General features: G+C 38.3%; 1 protein-coding gene across 1 annotated transcript; it reads left to right on the top strand.

Moving 5' to 3' along the window:
* Nucleotides 1–8593: 8593 nt before the first annotated feature.
* On the top strand, nt 8594–12710 carry LOC21400312 (O-glucosyltransferase rumi homolog). Its single transcript, XM_010107659.2, has 6 exons — nt 8594–8801; nt 9069–9622; nt 10361–10553; nt 10787–10851; nt 11704–11914; nt 12207–12710. Exons 1-6 carry the CDS (start codon nt 8616–8618, stop codon nt 12564–12566), a joined length of 1569 nt encoding a protein of 522 aa, XP_010105961.1. The 5' UTR covers nt 8594–8615; the 3' UTR covers nt 12567–12710.
* The last annotated feature ends 10626 nt before the right edge of the window (nt 12711–23336 follow it).

Genomic DNA, 23336 nt, shown 5'->3' with positions numbered 1-23336 from the left:
TAATAAAAATTACATTAAGAGTTATGATGCAAATATGCTCGTGTGAAACATGCTTTAAACTGCTTTCTATCTTTCTGTTCTTACTTCTGTGGGCCTGGGCCCCTGCTTACTGTCTGGTCTAGTCAGATGCTCTACTCTTTGAGATTTTCCTCCCTTGCGGAGGCCGACGACCTATCAGTCTTTTACTTTACTGGCCATTTCTTACTGTCTGGTCTAATCAGAATCTCTACTCTTTGAGATTTTCCTCCCTCGCAGAGGCCCCGTCAGTCTTTTTCTTTACTGAATGATATGCAACGTTTCTCTACGTGCACATGATAACATAAAATGCATAATACTTCTTGCATACTTTAACTGTGCATAAGGGTAACCATATGTCACCATTCTGTAATCTGGAGCACTAAGCCCTCCAAACACTTATAATCACATGTAATCACATAGACTTAGGAACATAAGTAAATTCATAGTTCTAAGTCTAACTACAGCTTACTCGAGTCCAGACAAACATAAATGTCTATACTTACAGTTAATCCGCTAGGATTCCTGCTTGCTGGAAGTTCTTTCTCGTTGCTTCCGCTCTCGGGCCAAAACCTGTTTCATGGAAATAGGTATTAACCACCTATTCCAAACATCAAAATTTTTCATACTTGGATTCCTAAATCCAAATTTTAACTCATTTTTGAACTTAACCCCTCTAGGCCGAATTCTAGCTCAAGAGGTAAATTACACCTATTCGTGTATCTCGGTTTCTGAATCATAATCTATTCACTTCTGAGATTTAAAACTGTTACTCATTCTCGAGAGTCGAATTCTTAACTCAATACTTACTAACTAGGTTTTAGAAACTTCGGCAGAGTTTCGCCTTATTTTTTTTAGTTTCCCGAGTTTTCAATAACTCGTTCTACTTCCGATTTCGGTACCTGTAGTCCAGATTCACATTCATGAACACAAATTCCAACATAAAATAAACAACAACACTTTTTTCTCCATTTCTAGTGTATTTCGGATTTTTTTAGTGTTAATCCAAAAAAATTTGTTCAATCGTTTCAATACTTACACATTAAACTCCTATCATAGTCCCCGACAAAACCTCGGTTTCGTTTTTCAGTTTTACGGATTTTTTCCGAGATGAGTTACTATTCATCGAAACGAAAAAGCATGCAGTTTCTCTTGAAAAATCTGAAATCTTACCTTGAAAAGTTGAGATTCTCCGCTAGAATGCCTCGTGTTATGTTTCTACCGGACTGAACGGAAGAAATTTTGGCGAAAACGGGTGATTCCTTGATTTTCCTTTGATTTTCTCTCTTTTCCCTCTTTTTTCTATTCTCTCGGCCTCACTTAGGAAAAGAAGCAAATGTGGCTTCTAATGTAATCCGTAGGCCAATATAAGGCTAATATGAATATTATATTAATATTTCTAATAATATCTGAATATTCCTTTCTAAATTAAATTAGAGAAATTACTTTAATTCCTATAATTTAATTTTACTAATTCTAATTAAGTTTAACACTTAATTTAAGTGGTTCCATGTTCCCCACATTTTTCTTTTCGAGACCAAACTTTCCATTTTTCAAAACGAGTCTCTTTCCGGTACCGATAATTTCACACCCGGTACAGGTTCTATACTGCTTTTCTGGACTGCCGAGCACCCTAGGTCAAATTTCTCATATTCAACCCATTTCTCTTGGGTATCTCAATAGTCAATTTTTTTTTTTTGAAATTTTCATTTTAAACGATCCAGAATTGCCCAAAACGCGTACCCTCGCGGTACTCATTTTTTTAGCAGTTTCCCGCTTTAACTGACTCGGAAAAATTCTGTTTCAGGAACTTTTGCTGTTTTCCTTACTTCTAATATTTCTGCTCTTTATCTGACTGGTCATTTGGTCATTTATCAAATATTTCAATTTTTCATAACTAAAATATACTCGTTAAAATTTTTAACTTTTAACCGATATATCACTATTCACAACTGATATTTACGAATTTTTTCTATAAAAATATTTGTATTATAACTTTACATTTTTCGGGTGATTTTACCCCGTATATAAAGTTTCTAAATAACACTTTCCTGATTACGTTAATATTTCTACTACTTTCTGTTCCGGGAAGAATTACGGTCAAATACTAGACTGTCCGGATTAGACTTAAAATTTTCCTGGTCATTACAGCTTGGGGCTAAAATTGTGTATACTAAGGTGGTTGATAAGTTGGCACAAGAGGGTATGACATTTGTTGTGGCTAATAGGGTGGCATATATTATGGTGTCCCCTCCTGACTGTATGAAGCGTCACTTTGGGCTTGTTAAGCCGGTGGCCGATTAGGACAATTCCTCCTAATATGGCGCACCTGCCCACAATGGTGACACTTGGACCCGTATGGAGCACTTCTGTCACTCCCTGACCAACTACTGCCACCGCTAATCACTCTCCCACCAGGCTGTCTCTGGTTGCGGTTCTTTCTACCACTTCGATGTGGCCCGCCGGAAGCAGATGGTCCGCCAGAAGCTGAAACTCGTCCAGCTAGTTCTTTGCTTTGGTGATAAGCTATGTTATCCTGCTCCACCATAGTAGCAGCAGCCACCAAATCCTAGAAATTCTGAATTCTCAAAGCCACCAATGATCTCCTCACAGAGTTCTTGAGGCCCTTCTCAAACTTGAGACATCTAAGGTGTTCAGATTCCACCAAAGATGGCGCAAACCGGGATAGGTCGTTAAACTTAGGCTCATACTCCCTTACAGACAGGTCACCTTGTAATAGAGACATGAATTCCAACACTTTTTCATCCCTATAACTTTGAGGGAAGTACTACTCATTGAACAGTGTCTCAAACTATTCCCAAGTCAGTCCTGCAACATCTATTCTTCTCTTGACCTGTTTCCACCAAGTATTTGCTAAGCCCTCCATTTTGTATACTGCAAATTCCACCCAATATTCATCTAGGACTCCCATTGTACTAAGTGCTTAACTATGGAGTCAAACCAGAACTCTGCTTCCTGGGGTCCTCCCTCACTATTAAACGAGGGGATAGGCGCACGCCTAAATTCCCGGGAGTACCCTTGTTTCCTATCCTCAACCGGCCGCTCATTTTGAGCTTTAGTGGCCATGCCTTGAAATGCAGCATACATGGCATCCAGAAATCCCTGATTCTGTTGTACTGGTTGATTAGCTGGCCTACGGCGAGGCGCCATTTCCTTTAGCTGAAATAAAACTAGACTGCTAAGTGGATTACTGATGTCACACATGTATGTACAATCCTGGAGTTTCTTAACCTAGGGCTCTGATACCACTCTGTCACGTCCCCCAAACGGGGTGGGTGACGTGGAGCTCGATTAGGGATTAATAAAGTAGATTCCCAGACGAGCCCCACTTAACTCCATTAAAATATAAATAAATTACAAAACCCCGAGCCTCTGACAACACACAGGGCTCCACCCACAGGATATATGGCATTGTACATACATGAACATGTAAATAGTCAATTACAACAGACATCAACCACAGTCTAGTTAATCCAAATATTACATGAGTTTACAGAATTCTCAATTCCTTACATTTTATTCCAGAGGATGATCACAATCCTCACTTGATTCCAATAGCAGCACAACTCTGCTACTCCGTAGCAAATATCCAGCTACTGTGCACCGCTCCTAAAATCTCCTGGGAGGAGTTTAATACATTTAAAACATAAAACGTCAGCGAAAGACCCAGTAGGATATAATTTGAAATGACTTAAAAATAAATGAACATATAAATGTGCGAGTAAATAAATAAATGGGTAAATGAATAAATAGACATTCAGTTCCAACAGACAAGCGAAAACTCACATCTTTTTTCTCAAAGGAAATAAATGTAAAATCTCCATATTACAGGCTTTAGCAAGTAATTAGTACAAATTACTTACCTAATCAAGTGCCTCGCCTACCTGGACCGAGTTTCGAATTCTGCCCCCGAGGATGCACTATCTGCATCCTATCTAGGCTTACAGCAATAGAATCTCTTACCAGTTCACAAGATCTCTTAGTTTAAGAAATCATTTATTAACTTTCTGAAATTGTTATTATGACCCCACGAACTACTCAAGCCGCGGGCCCCATGACTGGGCAAGCCATGAGGTTCCATGACTAGACAAGCTATGGATTCCATGGACAGAACAAGCCATGGATTCCATAAACTAAACAAGCCATGGTTTTCAAAGAGTTTTTCTTTCGCAAACCAACCCCTTTCTTTAAAACATTTCCAAGGTCAAAATTCTTTTAAAAATCAGGCTCACAAGGAAAAGGGATAGAAATCCTACCTCGCACTATCAAACCTGGGACTAGCGTTGCCTTTTTCGGCTTCTGCTACCTCAAGCTACTTCAGTCTGAATCCTCAGCGATCACTGATGCAAGATAACACTTTAGGATTAATTCTCATTCCTAAAGCAATCCAATCTCAATTATGTACCAAGATTTCCAATTAGTGTGCCCTAATCCATTTTCATGTTTCAAATTATCATTCCAAGGGTTTTCAATCTTAAATCAAGGATTAAAGATGCTAATCTATTTATCTCAAGTCCCCAAACGAAGCTAATTTGGGTTCTCCCCGAAAACATGGGTCAAAACAGCATTTTCATGCCAAACAGGGTCAAACCCCGTGTCAACCGGTCAACCGGTGACAGAACAGTGCATTACCACCGGTCAACCGGTGGTGTGCACTCTGGTCGACCGGGCAGGCCAATGCAATCTGGTCGACCGGTTACCATGTGATCCGGTCGACCAGACCAGTCAACTGGTGGAATTAGCTACGCGAGAGAAGCTCGCGGAAACCAGTCTAAAACCTGCAATCTCAGTCCCAAATCAAAATATTTCAAAGGAAAACCACTAGATCCGGGTTCTAGGTACTAAATCAAGTCCAAAGAACCCAAGATCTCCAATTTCTACCAAGGTTTTACTCAAAATCCGTAAAGATTCGTTTCGAACCAAAAATAAGTTTTTAAAATTTGAAAACTTGATATTCAAGAGAGGTCTTTTCAGTAATCTTACCTCGAATCATTCTCTTGACGTTGAAAACTTCCTTAAATCTTTCATTGGTTCGAATCCGGTTTGATTTGAGACAAAAACGAGGGAGAGAGAGTGAGTGGGAGAGAACGAGAGAGTGAGAGTGAGAGAGAGAGAGAGAGAGAGAGAGCACGGGAAAGGAAAGAGAAAAGGAAAAAGAAAGAGAAAAGGAAAAAGAAAAAGAAAAGGACATGTATACAATATTCTTAAAACAACAGTCCAGGAATGTGCCCATACACACTCCTGGGAAAAATATAAATACTGAGAATAATTTAAATACATTGGAACTATTTAAATTACACGTCAAAAACATTTATTAATCAAAATTCAATTAATTAAATCAGATTAGGCACACTAATAATCTCAATTACCTTAATTAATCTCATTTAATTCTTCAAGGTGTTACAAGTACCCTTTAGATTTGAGAAATACATACTTTCAATCTCATCACTCGCACACTTTTGGGCCAAAATCAGAACAAAACATCAAAACTACCACTGAATGGTATTTAAAAGACATTATACATATTAAAAAACATCAAAACTATAAAACAAATTAACATTATTATTTGAAGGAAGCACATTCATAATACTTTTGAAGCAAAACATAAAATTTTCTATAAGTACTTTTCACCCGTTTGGTTGGAGAATTCGTTCTCTGATTCGAATCATGATTTATGGTTCACTACAGTATTTTCTCTCACAAAAAATACACGTAAATCAAAAATAGTTCTAATCTCATGATTTTAATCCATGAACCAAACGGGAAGATTATTTTTATCTTTTCACTTTATTTTTTAGTTCAAAAAGTGCGGGAAGGATGAAATTGAAAGTTGTTTTTAAGAGTTAAATGATACTTTTAGAATAAATTGAGAAAAAGTTGTAACCGTTAAGTATGCATATGTAATTAACCTTCTTTTTTTTTTCTGCGTGTTTTCAACTTCTTAATATAATGCTCAATTATTAATCTATCATAAGAGAGAGCTTTCACGTTCTTTTAGCTTCAACATTCTATTCACGTTGTTAACACGGTGATCATCAGTTAAAATTCAATCCTGCCAAATCATAATAAGCATGAAATATAAGGAGGTTCACGAGATGATTGTATCTCCGATTCAGTTCCCTTTAACAGTCATTATCTTTTCACGTTTCTTTCTTGTGATTAATTAAAGAAAAATATTCTAGTTTCTAATCTTGAATTCCCGAGCTGACTTTTACTGCAATGTTAATCAATATTTTTTTTTTTGGAGCTATTTAACTCAGTACTATCAAAAGCCAAAAGGGGGAAAACCCATTAGGAGATTTTTTTTTTTTTGAAAGGTAAATTGGAGAAATGGATAAGAAGCTTTTGTATTTAGGTCAATTAATGGGATAATATTGGTCATTATATATAGTGGAAAAAACTAATTAAGGTTGATTTCTATAGTGTGAGCTGTATTAATAATCATGAACGTGGAACGCCCATAATTACCTAACAGCTAGGAAAAGGACGAAGTTGGCGTAAAGCTAGTCTAAAAAAAGAGTTTGGAGCATTATGATTCAATTTTATTCTGAAAAACGACGGTAAAATTGCATAAAGTTCAAGCGAATAATAAATTTCATTAATTAAAATGAGGTGGTCTAGTATTTGGAGTTTGCCAAACTTGTTGAGACTTTTAGCGTTACAACTTACAAGGTGAAGACTTTGGGCTTGGAGATATTTATTTCTCTATAAGAAAATTACAGATTCTACCTCTTTAAGTATCTGATTTACTAAATGTATCTTATTTAAAAAACTCTACTCTTTAACTAGTTCTTTTATCTGAACACTAAATAGCATTTTTATATCTGATAAATTATAGCATATCTCTCTTATTCATTTTGAAATAAATTATTCATTTCTAATTTTATCCACAATGTTTTCTTCGTTCTTTTTTCTGATTATCTTTCATATTACTTTCCCAAAAACTATCTCTCTGCCGTCTCTCTCTCTACAGCCTTTCTCTCCCTCTCTCCGTAAATCAGATGCAACTACGACCAGTGACGATGGCGACTTCCCAAAAACTATCGGGACTTGCCGTCGCGAAGCTTCTCCGGTGTCTGGCGCTGATGTTGCTGTGGTTTGTTTAGTTTTGTTGCATGTGTGGCCGGCATGTGTCAGGAAGGAATGGGTTTCGCCGAGAATGGGTGGGTTGCTGGTGGAAATTTTGGGGCATGGGTTAGGGCTAAGGTTTAGGAATCAAATTTGGAGCTGATTTGGAATTGATTTGGGGATTAGAGTTAGGATTTTTTTCTTGTACATATTTGGGGATTTTTTTGGGATCAATTTGTAATATTAATTAATTTGTAGAAATGTTTGAATATGATAAATACAAATATGAGAAATACAGTATTGATCAATCGCCGGAGCCGATCACCAGATTTTTAGATATAAATAGTAAACACGGTATTTACTAGTAAATACGATATTTATCGGTAAATACAGTGTTAAACGGTTGCCGGAGTCGGTGGTTAAATTTTCAGATAAATATGATATTTACTCGTAAATATAGTATTTACTAGTAAATATAGCGTTAAACAGTCGCCGGAATCGGTGCCTAAATTTTTGAATAAATATGATATTTACTAATAAATACGATATTTACTGGTAAATACAGTGTTAAACGGTCACCGAAATCGGTGGCCGAATTTTCAAGTAAATATGATATTTATTAGTAAATACGGTATATATTGGTAAATACAGTGTTAAATGGTCACCGGTCACCGAAAAATGGTCTTTGGTCACTGGAGCCAGCCGTCGGTCCCAGCCATGATTTAAGAGTGTGTTTTGAAGAATGTTGAGTGCCCCAAATTAATAAGGACATTTAAAATTTGAAATATAACACCCTCTTCCACATTATGTAAGTAACTTCGACAAAATATACTAAATTTTAAATGGCAATATTTGGACCATGTCATGTCCGTGCCTAAGAGTGTTTCATTTCAAAGTTTAACACCATTCATGCATTTAAAAACCACTATGAGAATTATTATTAAATTTATGATGAATCTAACTTTTAACCTTTAAATTTTGAGATCTTTTGAACTTTAAAACATCTGACTTTACCTTTTGAATTTTAAGTTAATCCCTTTAGTTACGATTTTTATTTAAAATCAGACAAAAGGATTAAGTATGGCTGCATGTTTTTTTTTTTTTCAATTTATTTTTAATAAAAATTCTAATGGAAAAACCATGTGATCATACTATCTGCTTTTCCTATTAGTTTTGACAACAAATTTAATAGATTAAATTAAAAATCTAATGACAAAGTAGGAGTTTTTTTTTAAAGTTAGGAAGGCAAATTGAAAATGATTATTTACATTTAAAAGATAATAATCAATAACTAAAAGTCCAATAGTCAAAATACAAATTTAACCTGTTTTTCAGTTGCGCACTACACATATAAGGTTTGCTTGTGAGAGTCCAGACTAGAAACACAGAATCATATACAAGGAAAAATCGTCCCGTATTACCAAGAGATCAGGCATATATATATAACATATATCTAGCAAAACACCAATATCCTAGGAAATTAGTTGAGACTTGTAAATACTGCACAAAACATGAAGAAGAACAATGAGAAAAATCACCTCTATTGCTTCTTCAATGGCTTAGGACTCCATAGGCATCTCACCGGAGCTCGGAACTGGCCGCGGTCATCCAAGAAGAAAGCTGCAGCCACCACTTCTGCCATCTTCTTGTTCTCTCTCTTTTTCCTTGTCTTGGTTTCTGCAGGCTGGATTGATGCTGTAAGTCAAAACTATATTATACATACATATAAATACTCACAATATTAGTGTCATGAAATTTTGTGGTATCTACAAAATTTTGCAGTTACTTATCGTTAAATTTGTGTACTGTTTGATTTTGACGTATTGATATGATACGCCTTTAATTCAAGCAAAAAAAAGAAAAAAAAAAAAAAAACATAGCAGCTATTACGTATATATTATCTACAGAAATATGCTAAAATTTCATGTAAATATCTTTTTATTTTTATTTTTATTTTTTTGCAGTCTTTTTTCTTGGCTATTTCCTCTAATAAATCACTCTTAGCACTAGTACCAGTAAAACCCGAATTCCCCCTGACTTGCACCAAAGGAAACGCAACAACATGTCCAAGAAACTACCCGACTTCATTGTACAACCATACATTAAATCCTAGCAGTCCAATAACATCAAAGAATGTCACATGCCCGTCATACTTCCGGTGGATCCATGAAGATCTTAGGCCTTGGAAAGAGACTGGAATAACCAAAGACATGGTGGAGAGGGCACGCCGATCGGCCCATTTCCGGCTTGTGATCGTCGATGGGAAGGCCTACGTTGAGAAATATAGGCAGTCACTACAAACTAGGGACATGTTTAGCATATGGGGAATTTTGCAGCTCATGAGGTATTACCCTGGTAGATTACCTGATTTGGACCTCATGTTTGACTGCGACGATCGACCGGTGGTTAGAGCGAAGGATTTTCGGGGACCCAACGCCCGTCCCCTACCGGTCTTTCGGTATTGTTCCGATCAATGGAGCTTGGACATTGTGTTTCCGGATTGGTCTTTCTGGGGCTGGTAAGCTTAATTTTGTCCGTAACTCTCTTTTTTGCCTTGTTGGAGGTGATTGTGTGTCTAAATTTTTCTCTTTTTTTTTTTAGCTTGTGTTATGTTTGTGTGACTCATGGGGGTACCATACAATTTAATTTATACAAGGAAAATTAGGCCTAGATTTTGATTCATATCCTCTCCTTGGAACTGAAAATGCTTTTTAGCTATTGAATTATAGGGAAATGATGATATAGGGTTAAAAGAACAGGAATTTTCATAATAGAAACTGTCTTTTATCCCTACCGGAAGGAGCTGTGTTTTATGCTATTCTATTCTAACATAGAAGTTACAAATATATATATATATATATATAGCTAAGAAAATTTTCAATCCAAAGAGAAGAGGGAGGTCATGGAGAAGGTATCTTGCTGATGTGTCCTTCTACGTCATTACGAAATAGAGTTGACAATTGGCGATCTTAAACACGTAAGAATTTTTTGAGACAGTAAAACTACTGATTTTATAGTAAAACTATCCCGGTGCCGCCGATTTTTATTAGATTTTGTTAATTTGTACATTTTTGTGTGATCTTAGAACTTATATGATTTTCTTAATTTATATGTCAACTAAATTAGAACTTACTGTAAACTTACCACGCCATTAATTTTGTAAGCCCCTGATTTTACAGCACGCTGTTTTTTTTTTTTTTTTTTTTTTTTTTTTAAGAAAATATTGTAAATGGACTAAATCAACTTCTTTTGGTAGGGCTGAGTGCAATATAAAACCATGGGAAGATGTGTTGGCGGACATAAGAGAAGGAAATAAAAGAACAAAGTGGAAGGACAGGGTACCCTACGCTTATTGGAGAGGTAACCCAAATGTGGCTCCAACTAGAAGGGACCTTCTCAAATGCAATGTTTCCCCAAAAAATGATTGGAACACACGCCTCTATATTCAGGTAATATTTTCTCTCATTGTTTTTCCTATCAAATGTTTAATACTATATTTACTTTACAAAATTTTAAACAATAATCATTGCATGAAGTCAATCAGTAACCTTCAAAAATAACCTTCCTGATTACCGGATACTCACTGCACCCCATCAACAATGTGATTGAAAAATCAAAGCTGCATAACTTGGACAAGATTTTATGGAAATGAGAAATTTCATTTTATATATTATCATTTCAGAGTTGGGAAGAAGAGAAGAAACAAGGGTACAAGGAATCGAATTTACAGGATCAGTGCACCCACAGGTAAATTTTCAAAATTTAAAACTCTTTTCATACAAACATTCTTTTTAATCATTTTCCACGCTTTACTAGCTATTTGTTTTTTGGGTTAATCTCACAAATACTTTTTAAATGCATCCTCAATCTCAGTTCGGTTCCTAATTTTTAAAATGTCCTAAACTTCATATTTGATCTAACGATTTATTTCAATTTCATATTAGTCTTTGATTTTCTTTTTTTTTTTATGGGTTTTTGGTAGTCTAACAAATTGCCCCATGAACTTTTAATTTTGATAAGTTGCCTCCCGAACTTGAAAATTTGTTGTAATGTGCCCCATTTAACTATATTTGCTCAAATTTTTTATTAGATTTTAAGGGATTAAAAGTTGAGATATTAAAATATGTGTTACATTTGAATTGAAATGTTGAAATATTTGGCTGCACGTATTTTGTTGACACTAATTTAACACATTCGTCATCAAAATGGGGCATATTGCAACAACTTTACAAGTTAAGCAGGTAACTTACCAAAATTAAAATTTTGAGAGGTAATTTGCTAAACGACGGCAAGTTTAGAGGGGTAAATGTGCTAAAAACCCTTTTTTGATTGAAAGTCCTCAATTTTCTTCAGTTGGGCATTAAAAAGATGACAAAATACACGTGATGCTGACAGAAAATAAAAATTTTGTTGTTAGAATAAGGAATATGCATATGGTTATGACGCAAAATGTAAAATAACACTGTGTTAACGGGAATCAACTTTGTAACATTTTAAAAGCTATGGACTAAAATAGAAATGATAATAAAATTCGGGGACCATACTTTTAGGATTAAGCCTTGTTTTTACACTACTGAAACAAAGTTTTTGGTTTCACAGGTATAAAATCTATACAGAAGGATGGGCATGGTCTGTTAGTGAAAAGTACATCCTAGCATGTGACTCTATGACCTTGTACATTAGGTCTCGCTACCATGATTTCTACATCAGAGGAATGGAACCATTGCAACACTACTGGCCAATCAGGGAGAACAGCAAGTGCACCTCTCTCAAGTTTGCTGTGGACTGGGGCAACAATCACACAGACAAGGTAGTATACATACATACATACATATATACATACATTATATATATATATATATAGACGCAGGAAATAGTAGAAATCTATTCACTATCTAGGAACAATAAAACTGATAGTCCACATGAGTGTAACACGGAAGTTTTAACTCCTTAAGCTTTTTTAGTTGTATATACCACTTTAGATTAATGTTTTAAACTAAATTAACATATATGATTATTTAGGAGTTAGTTTTTTGAATACTAAAAATTGCATATTTAAGCCTCTTAACTTTACTCTACTTTTACAAACATATACATTTCAGGCACAGGCAATTGGGAAGGCATCAAGCAAGTTCATACAAGAGGATATGAAGATGGACTATGTGTACGACTACATGTTTCATATCTTGAATGAATATGCAAAGCTCTTAAAATACAAACCAACCGTGCCTGCCGGAGCAGTGGAGTTATGCGCGGAAACCATGGCGTGCCCGGCGAACGGGACTTGGAGGAGTTTCATGGAGAAGTCATTGGTGAAGTCTCCTAGTGAAACTATTCCCTGCAATTTGCCTCCATATGATCCTCAGGCAGTTTCTCAATTGGTTGAGAGAAAGGCTAGTTCGACTAGGCAAGTTGAAACGTGGGAAAATGACTACCGGCAGAATCTAAATAAGAAGCCATAGAAATTAAACTACTCCTTTTGAAGATCGATTCTGCTTTTAGAGTTTTTCAATCATGTGTAACTTGAGTGGTCTCTCTCGTAATTTTTTGACATGCCTTCTAAATTCTCTTTGATGTCAATCTACTTTTTTATCCACAACGCCACATTCAGCTTCCTTATTTTTTTCTTCCATAAAATTACACATGTTTATGAGTGGTTTTGAAATATAAAAATCTTTTTTTAGAATATCTTAGAATAGCATAATTATATAATAACTACTGTAATGGTTTCAATTTTAACTATTTGTAAAGTATTCTTTTTGTTTTTTGTTTTTATCTGAAGTCTTTACCGATGAATTCTCCTTCGATAAAATAAAACTTGTCAAAAAATTGTTCATAACCCCGTTGTATGGGAAATGGGTTCAGGTGGAATTGCCTGAATGAGGTGAAAGATGTCATCACAAGGGTAAAAATATTAATGAAAAAATAACCCTAAAATACATACGTATTGTCCTAAGCATCTTCAATGTAGCATGTTGATTTAAATATTTGAGTAGCAAAGTTACTTTCTAATGCAATGATATTTTTAATGCTAAATTTGACATATGATGTAATTGATACTAAATTTGAAAGCAAGCATACAATCCACTCAATTTGACATTTAATTATAGGTGGCTAGTGTATTGACTTCTTCACTTAATAATTATAATATTGTCATTTTTTTTTAAAGAAAAAATATTAATGTAGGTTACAACCGAACCTTTATAAGTTTTAAAGCGTGATAATTATGAAAAAAAAATGAATGTAATATTTTAATAACATTATATATTGAAGAACAAAATGTAAGAGTAAATTAAACATTCAGCTTTCAAATTTTTAAATGACAAATAAAATATTGACATTTATATTGAAAATGGTCTAATTTAGAGCCCTTGAGAAAACAAAATATAGTGACCCACCGATCTTTTAAAACAAAAGGAGAACATGATTTTCTATTTTTATGATGGCATTACAAAATGAGAATTTTCTTTTCATTTTTTTTTCTTTTTTACATTTGTTTTTATTTATGTATTTATCTTTGCAGAAGGGGAAAAAAGGAAGGAAGATTTGAGCGTCTCCCTTTAGCTTTTTTCTAAATTATTAGCTTTATACGCTGTTAACGGTCAATTTTCGTCAACAAGACCGTACTAGATTACTCCGCAGTAGCCCGTTGGGTTACCAGTTTAAAACTTGTGATTTAACTGAATATGTTAGAGTTCGTATTGGTGTTTTGGATGTATTGTGAAGAAGGTGTGATAACGATTGTGAAAATAAAGACGCACAAAAATTTTATAATGGTTCACCCTTATGGAAAAAGAGCTACATCCACTGTATTATATTTCTCTCGTTTGGTTCTTACAAGTTACACAAGATGGAGAAGCATCCTCCTTTTCTCTCGGGGGCTTTGCCCCTTTTATAGCTTACAAGTTATCTCTCGAGCTCATCAACCGGTGGGCTGCTTTTAGGGCTTTCTGACGGTTCCTTCCAAGTGGCCCATCCACTCGAGTGGGCTACCATCTCGTCCGTCTAGTCCGTAGCCTGTCAGCGCTTTTTGGACTGTTCACTCATCCAATTTGTCCCCTTCCCCCCAATTACGGCTCTGTAGATCCCCTGTAATATCTATTGATCCGTTCTAGGCGGTTTAAGGGGCTTGTAATCATTCCCTGTGCAACTGACCTTCTCCAAACCCAGACGCAACCTTGGGATACCAAGCTGGTCACCTCAGAGGTCTTCCTCGGGATGTGGGTCTAATTGCTCGCGTTCTGACCTCTGCGCTTACGCCAAAAGATGCCAAGCGTGGCATCTCTCTCGGTCGATCCTATCGTGGCGCTTACACGAACTGCTTGTAGCCCTCGACCGAGTATAGGGTCGACGATATCAACCCCCTTACACACTCAGCTCTCATATCATACGGGAAGGGAAAATGTCTCAGGCGTCGAGGGCTACCTGGCTAATGCCGGTCTGTGGGAGAACTCTGCTAGGAAGTCCACCAATGCTTGTCCCTTGATCGCCGCCCTTGAAACGTATTCGATGTCGAATTAGCTCAGCTCCACCGACCGTTTCAAGAGTCGGCCTAAGGTTTCAGGTTTTTGCAACGCCTGTCTTAACGGGTGGTTCGTTAGGATTCGTATAGTGTGGGCTTTGAAATAGTGCCAAAGCTTCCTTAAGGCTACTATTAAGGCGAGAGCCAGCTGTTCCATCTGGGTATATCTTGACTCGGCATCTAAGAGTCTCTTGCTTTCGTAATAGACCGATAGCTGGACCCATTCTTCCCTGATCAGCACAGAGCTTACGGCGTGCTTCGACACGGACAGGTACAAGCTTAGCTTCTCGTCCGATATAGGTTTTGACAGGATAAGGGGTCTACCTAGGTGCTCCTTCAGCCATTGAAAGGCCTCTTAACATTGTGGTATCCACTCGAAGTGCTTACCTCCCTTCAAGGCGTCAAAGAAGGGAACGCATTTGTCCGTCGCCTTGGATATGAATTTGTTGAGGGCGGCGACACATCCTGTCAATCTTTGGACCTCTTTCGATTTCGTGGGAGACCTCATATCCTGCAAAGCCTTTGTTTTCTCCGGGTTAGCCTCTACTCCCCGGTTACTGACCATAAAGCCAAGAAACTTTCCTGATCCGACCCCAAAGGCGCATGGTTACGCCCAAACGTGTACAAAAATAAGCGGTCAATTGTAACACAATTAGGACGATCGATCCCACGAGGAGGTGACAAATTAAACAAGAAATGATTAGCAAATAAAAAGCATTAGGAGATAAACAATAAAATTGAAATAAAAGAGAATGAAATTTTTGTTGAGAAATTTAAGCGTAAGAGAAATATATGAGAAACGCATGTAATTAAAACCGGTAAGACATCAAGATTCCCCTATATGCTTGGTTCACCCGAATGGATTTTGATTTTTGAGATTAATCAATTGAAAGTTTCACATCCCAAACTAACAATCGGAAAATAAATATTTGAAGCACATGTGAATTAAAATGTATTCGAGTGAGTAAAATTCTTACGTTTAGAACTAGGAAAAATTATCTTATGAGAAATCTAAAAGCGATAATATACCGTTGGCAATATTGGTAAAAGACTACTCATAAAACAATACCTACCAATATATAGTATCATGCAACAATCACATAAAAAGAGCTTGACTAGATTTATATAAAAGTTGACAATAAAATATATCAATATGAGAAATTAGAAAAAGATAGAAGAAAATTAATCACTCAAATATATAAACTTTGAAGAACAAATGGAGAATCAAAATCCACTCAAGATCGCTTCATATATAGGTTTCTCTCTAACCTCACCAATTAGGGAAAAAAGTGTCTAAACTTAGACTAAAAATCAACCCCAATTACCTTGACAAATGCCCTATTTATAGAGTTGTTAGGCCATACCAAAAGTAACCATCAGCAACAAAATAATAAAGAAGATAAAACTAAAAATGTTTTCCTATTTAATTGAAATTTACAAGGCTTTATTTGGTGAGTAAAAGTTGATTATGGTGGGAAGAAAAACCATCACAAACGGATACAAACTGATGAATATCCTAAGTATTGTGCATAAACGGCTCGAGCAGGTGAAGAAAATGCCATGTGGCATAGTTTGATTCGTCCAGGACTGACGCTTGGAGTACGCAGATAAAAACTATCTTCGAAAGTGACACGTGGCACTGGCTGAATGGCCGACAGCTGCGTCCCACATGGACATGTGGCGGGAGTTGGTTGGAAAGCTGGTGCAAGGCGGGACCCATGCAGAGAAGAATGCAGAACCGCCTGAGTCGCGCGTGGAAGAGTCTCGTGCAGGGGGAAGGGCGTGCGCACTAATCGCGCGTGTGTACGGGGATAGCTGGGTCCCACGCGGCTGAGCATGCCAGAAAATGACACGTGGTGGCTTGGGGAACTGGCTCAGCTTAGCTCAGCTTGGCTCGGCGGGCGGCTGTTGATGGGCTTTCTCATTTTTCCTCTTTTAAGTTTTGGCCCAAATGTCTTATTTCCCTGCCCAAATGTCTTACTTCCCTACAAAATAAATTAAATTAAATTAAAATCAAATACTTTCACAAAATATTAATTCTACAAAAATATTTAATTAAAACTTAATTTATTTAGCAATTATGAACAAATTAAGTTCATTTTCATGCACTTATCAGCGCATTTTAAAGGGTTTAGCTTCATGCGATATTTCCTTAGTACGTCAAACATTTCTCCCAAATGGGTGATGTGTTGTCTTGCCTTAACACTTTTTACCAGCATATCATCGATGTACACCTCTATTGTCCTCCCGATTTGTTTAGCAAACATCTTGTTCACTAGCCTTTGGTATGTTGCCCCCGCGTTTTTTAAGCCAAAGGGCATCACCTTGTAGCAATAGAGGCCCCTGTCTGTTATGAATGATGTATGCTCTTCCTCAGACGGATGCGTCGGGATTTGATTATAAACGGAATAGGTGTCCATGAAACTTAACAACTCGTGTTCGGCAGTGGCGTCAACCATCTGATTTATTCAGGGGAGTGGGAAACCGTCTTTTAGGCAGGCTTTGTTGAGATCAATAAAATCGACACATGTTCTCCACGTCCCATTAAGTTTAATTACCAGGACAGGGTTTGAAACCCATCTAGGGTAGTGAGCCACCCTGATGAAGCCATTATTGATGAGTTTGTCAACTTCTTCCTTCAATGCCTCGTACCTCTCTGGGTTCATCGGTCGTCATTTTGGCGCTTTAGGGGATGAGTGCGGTCGACGTTCAGAGCATGGCACATGACTTAGGATTCAATGCCTTCCACGTCTGCGTGTGTCCAAGTGAACACATCCAAATTTTTGGTCAGAAAATCCTCGACCTTGATTCTGAGCGCCGAAGGTAGATCCGATCCTATCTTTAGTACCCTTGTCGGTTCCCCATGATCCACTCGGATTTCCACCAACTACTCGATTGGTTGGAACCATGTTTCTTCTGTGACTCTAGGATCTATGTCCTCGACTGGTCCCTGTTGTACCATTCTTGCCTCTTATTTCCCTGGTTGATCATACCCGCGTATGGCGTCTGAGTATGCCACTCTGGACTCGTATTGGTTGCTCTTCATTTCTCCTATGCCATTGGGGGTTGGGAACTTAACCTTTTGGTGATAAATGGAGGTTATCGCCCTTAGCTCCTGAAGGGTTGGCCTCCCGATTACGGCGTTATACTGTGATCCTCCTTTTATTACCATAAAATTCACCATCGTGGTTGCCTGCCTGGGCTTCTCTCCTGTGGTTATTGGCAGCTGAATCGTCCCTTAGCGGATGACTGAGTCCCCCGTGAACCCGTATAATGGTCGGGATGTTTTCTCTAATTGCTCCTTTGGAATCCCCATTTTTTCCAAGCAATCAGAGTATAGAATGTCCACCGAGCTCTCGTTGTCTACCAGGATTCCGTATACGGCGTGGTTCCCAATAATTACCTCTACCACCAAGGCATCGTTGTAGGGGAAATGGACTCCATTTACATCCTCCTCGGTGAATGCCACGTCAGCACCATCGAATTTTGTTGTTTTTGCTGGCATGACATTTGAGAGATTTCAAAACCTCTCCTGGTATACCTGTCTGGCCTCGTGGATGTAACTTTTTTGGGATCTCCTTGAGTTCCCCCCCCCCCCTAGATACATTTGAGAGATTTCAAAACCTCTCCTGGTATACCTGTCTGGCCTCGTGGACGTAACTTTTTTGGGATCTCCTTGAGTTCCCCCCCCCCCTAGATATGATCCTCCGTGTATGGTCCTTACGACACCGATCAGTTCGTGATCTTCTCCTCCTGGCGTCGACCGTCATTTATAGGGCCATGGCCTCGTCTTTCAGCCTTGAACTCTTGTAGCCTCCCTTCATAGATTAACCTTTCAATTTCATCCTTTAGGTCGGCGCAGTCGTTGGTGTTGTGGCTGACGTCATCGTGTACTTGCTTTGATTCCTTTAGTTCGGGTCTGACTTCATCGATTCTGGTCGGCGTAGTAGGTTCCCTCGTCTGACCTGATTGAATACCTCCTCGACGCCTACACTAAGCTCGTAATAGGAGTCATACCGTTGGAATGGCCGAGGCTTTCAATTTTCCTCTTGCCTCAGCTTCTTTTTTTTTGGAGGGTTTGGCGCCGACGTGGTCTGCTTGTCTCTGTTTCCCCCACCTCGTCATTTCTGACTATCTTGCTTCCCCGAGGTTGATCATTGTTCTGTTCCTTTGTTTTTATTGGACTTGAGCTCAGGATCGTTCGCGTCGGCTTCCTTAGCGTTGATATACCCCTGCGCCTGTGCCAGAAATTCTTTGTAGATGGCCGGTAGCTTTCGGTTTAGGTCGCACTTAAACGGCGTGCTCTTTTTCATACTAGACAGGGCCCCTATCAGAGCCTCTTAGTCTGTCATATTCGTTGTAGCGGCGATAGCTTCCCCGTACCTTGCAATCCATTCTTTTAATGACTCGTTTGGTTTTTGGTATACCATCGTTAGGTTTTGCTTCGGCGGAATATACTTCTTTACCCCAATGAACTGAAAGGAGAAGGCTTCCTTCAACTCCTCCCAGCTGGAGATGGACTTTGGTTTGAGTGTCCGGAACCATCTTCGGGCGGAATCCATCAAGTGGTTTCGGAACGCTCGGCACATTATTTTCTCCGTATATCCATGCAGAAGCATGTGTCCTGTGTACATTTCCAGGTGATCGTCAGGATCCCCTATGCCTTCGTACAGTGGAATCGTCGGGGACTTTTATTTGTCGGGTAAAGGCGGCGCCATGATCTCTACGGTAAAAGGGTGGTCGTGAGTTCAACTGGGAGTGATGTTGACGTTGACCACCTCTGCCACCTGTCCTAGGTTTTTTTGTAGGTGGCTCACCTGGCTTTTGATATCTTTCTTTAAACCGGTGACGTCACCCGTGAACTTTTCTTCTAGGCTCGTCACACACTCCATGATGGCTCTTGCCCCTTCCATATAGATTGCAGAGCTAGCCCCTTTCAAGGCTCCTGCCTTCTTCGTATTCACCTTGTCCCTTAGGTCTCCACCTTCTTGCACTGACCCCGAATCTCCTGGAATATTCTTTCCCGGGTTCTGAGGGGGCGCCTTAGGGTTTTCAGGCCTCCGTGTGTTCTTCTCTCCTGGATTCGTCGCCTGGCGGCCCTTTGTTGGCTACCAAGGGACTTGGACGGTCGAGGTCTCAGGTTATCTCCCCTGACATTTTCACTATCCTTAATCCCTTCCAGAGCACCTTGACAGTCACCAGCATTCTGGTTCTCAGCCATGGCAGCTCCTGGTGGTCTCGGGGCATCTTCCAAAGGAAGGATAGAGTTTCTCCTGTCTAACCACTTGACAACGGTCATCAGTCGCCGAACCAAGTCGGTCAGAGTGTTCAGCTGGACTTGCATCTGTACCGCGTCAAGTTGTGGCGTGTATGGGGGTGGAGCTTTATCCCTCACCTGGGGTTGATTCCCCTAGTCAGGCTGATTTCTCCCACCTCCACTGTTGGTTGGATGTGTGGTATTTTCTTTCGTTTAGTTGTTTTGATTTGTGGCGCCATTCTTTCTTCTTGGAGGCATGATTGTTGATTACTTCTTAGTTGTCTGAGGTCAAACACATGAACCAGAGATTCTGGGTTCTTTCCCTCGTGGAGTCCCCAATTGTTGATGGTCAATTTTTGTCAACAATACCGTACTAGATTACCCCGTGGTAGTCCGTTGGGTTACCGGTTTAAAACTTGTGATTTAACTGAATATGTTAAAGTTCGTATTAGTGTTTTGGATGTATTGTGAAGAAGGTGTGATAATGCTCGTGAAAATAAAGACGCACAGAAATTTTATAGTGGTTCACCCTTATGGAAAAAGAGCTACATCCACTGTATTATATTTCTCTCGTTTGGTTCTTACAAGTTACACAAGATGGAGAAGCATCCTTCTGTTGTCCCGAATAAGGCTACCCAAGAGGGGGGTGAATTGGGTTTTGAATATTTTTTGAGAGATTATACGATTATTCGAAGATTAAAACTAAATATAGACAATTAATTGAACAAGGTACTTTTATCAAACACTTGGTGTACAGAAAATTATGTAAGTTAATGCAATAGCACAACCACTTGATGTACACAGGATGGACCAATCTAATATCATAAAAAGAGTTCAATAAACTTATCACGACGAGTTAAAACAATCAATGTCAGCAATCAAATTTAAAGTGCGGAAATTAAAGAGATAGAGTTAGAGAGATGCAAACGAGATTTATAGTGGTTCGACAAATAAATTTGCCTACATCCACTATCGCCGAGATATTCCGCCTCTCGACCTCTTTCACTATTCGATCGACTTTCCGGCACGATCACTCCTCTTACAATAAGGTGAATCTTTCTACCCGAGGCTTCGCCTAACCTCTTACACAATGTCGATTTTCCACAGAGATCGACCAACCAAGTAGCCCAATACCAAAATAATGATTATGAGTAATGAAGCACTTAGTTTTACTCTCCTAACAATGGTTTTACACAATTTGAAATCACTAGGAGATGATGAACTCACACTATCACAAGATAAGTCAAGGTAGGCTCAATTATGTGTGAGAGAGTTAAGGATTTAGAGAAGATGATGATTATGTAGACACAATGGAGAACTCTCTTTTTGATTTTTTGAAACTTTGAATTCGTTCTCTGTTTTTCACTAAGATTACTATTGAGAAAAATGACTTTTCTCTAGTTAACCTCTCTTTCCAACGGTCATATTTTTGCCCATTTACCCAGTACCAGTCGACCGGAGCGGTTGACCGGTTGAGACAAATTTGAATTCGAGCTGTTCAACATTCTTATTGAGTGACTGTTGAATAGAACCGGTCGACCGGAGCGGTTGACCGGTTGAGGCATCACCGGTCGACCGGTGCATTTAGCCTTCTCTGTCACCGGACGACATAGGTCGACCGGTTGACACTTAATTTGCCTCAAATCTTCACACATTTGTACTTTTAGGCCAAATGTCATTATGCACTAAGTTTAGTCTCATTTTTAAAGAATAATGTGAGTGTGTGCATGTGCCTAAACAGGAATTAATCACGATAGTATGAAGTCAAAATCAAATACAAGACTAAGGAGATATTAAAAACCTATTAGTACTTGTCCAGCTTGATTTTGTTTGCTTGCTCTTGATCTTTGGTATTTTAGCACTCCAAGCCTTGAATTCCTTCTTCAATTTGCATTTGTCAATCTTGAATATATTTGCATTGTATTCCGCAAAATGCTTATTGAGTTGATTTATAACATTAATTACACTAAATACACAACTCAAAATAGAATCATTAGAAACATAATACATTGTGTTTGTGAACATCAAAACATGAGAATATTCAACCTTGGGCCAACACCTTCTTTTCTCTCGGGGGCTTTGCCCCTTTTATAGCTTACAAGTTATCTCTCGAGCTCATCCAACGGTGGGCTGCTTTTAGAGCTTTCTGACGATTCCTTCCAAGTGGCACATCCACTCAAGTGGGCTACCATCTTGTATGTCTAGTCCGTAGCCTGTCAGCGCCTTTTGGACTCTTCACTCATCCAATTTGTCCCCCCATTACGGCTCTGTAGATCATTTGTAATATCTATTGATCCGTTCCAGGCAGTTTAAGGGACTTGTAATCATTCCCTGTGCAACTGACCTTCTCCAAACCCAGACGCAATCTTAGGATACCCAGCTAGTCACCTCAAGGGTCTTCCTCGGGATGTGGGTCCAGTTGCTCGCGTTCTGACCTCTACGCTTACACCAAAAGATGCCAAGCGTGGCATCTCTCTCGGTCGATCCTATCGTGGCGCTTACACGAACTGCTCGTAGACCTCGACCGAGTATAGGGTCGACGAAATCAGCCCCCTTACGCACTCGGCTCTCATATCATACGGGAGGGGAAAATGTCTCAGGCGTTGAGGGCTACTTGGCGTGACAGGCATTGGGCCACATAAGGCATGGTCGTTGTCCGACGTGTCCGTGTGAATTTTCTCATACAACATACGCTAATCAATGTCTACAACAAATCTTTGATGTTGCCACGTTGAATGTCCATTACAGCATTTTTTGTAGTTGTCCATTTTTGGCCAATAAAATAACTTGTTAGGCTATTCAATAAAATATTATGGTTAATTACGTATTTAAGTATGGGCATTTTTAGGACCATGTCTATTTCCCCATATGAAGATTTCTAAAACCAGATCTGTTATGGTTGTTTTAAAGAATCAATAATAATTTGCACATTTGAGCATGAATTTCCTTATCCATACTTAAAGCTGTGGTAGCCATTATTATATATGTGAAGAAAACGATTATCTCAATAAAACTCTCCGTTAATTTCAAACGGTTATTTATTCTAGTTATGATGGAAACACTTGTTTCTAACTTCCAAGAGCTTTTGAGGTGTTTAAATCTGGTACTGTTAATGTATAATCAAGGATGAAAATGTCGAGTACGGATAACGGATATTCTGAGGAAAGAAAAGAATATCTTGAGAAAATCTTAAAATTTTTTTATTGAAATTGTACAAAATACTAAAACAGACAATATTACTTTATTTGAATTAGAATAATATTTTTTTTATAATTTAAGAAATTATAATTAATATATGATTGCACACTAATTAGCTTATAGTGGAGATGTTCTGTTCTGTTGCACACCAAAATAAATGGGTATCAGTTTTAAAACGCTTTAAATATTATAGAACCAAATGAAAGTTACGCACTAATTCTTAAAGCGACATGCGCCATTCTAGTCGAATAACAT

Source organism: Morus notabilis, unplaced genomic scaffold (assembly GCF_000414095.1).
Source record: "Morus notabilis unplaced genomic scaffold, ASM41409v2 Scaffold902, whole genome shotgun sequence".
Lineage (NCBI taxonomy): Eukaryota > Viridiplantae > Streptophyta > Magnoliopsida > Rosales > Moraceae > Morus > Morus notabilis.
Note: the sequence above shows the minus strand (reverse complement) of the source record. Positions and strands in the feature narration are given on the sequence as shown.

Coding starts and splice junctions, on each gene's coding strand:
- LOC21400312 (XM_010107659.2), top strand. CDS start 8,616: ATGAAGAAGAACAATGAGAAAAATCACCTCTATTGCTTCTTCAATGGC. Junction 10,554..10,786: donor ACACACGCCTCTATATTCAG/GTAATATTTTCT, acceptor TTATCATTTCAG/AGTTGGGAAGAAGAGAAGAA. Junction 10,852..11,703: donor CAGGATCAGTGCACCCACAG/GTAAATTTTCAA, acceptor TTGGTTTCACAG/GTATAAAATCTATACAGAAG.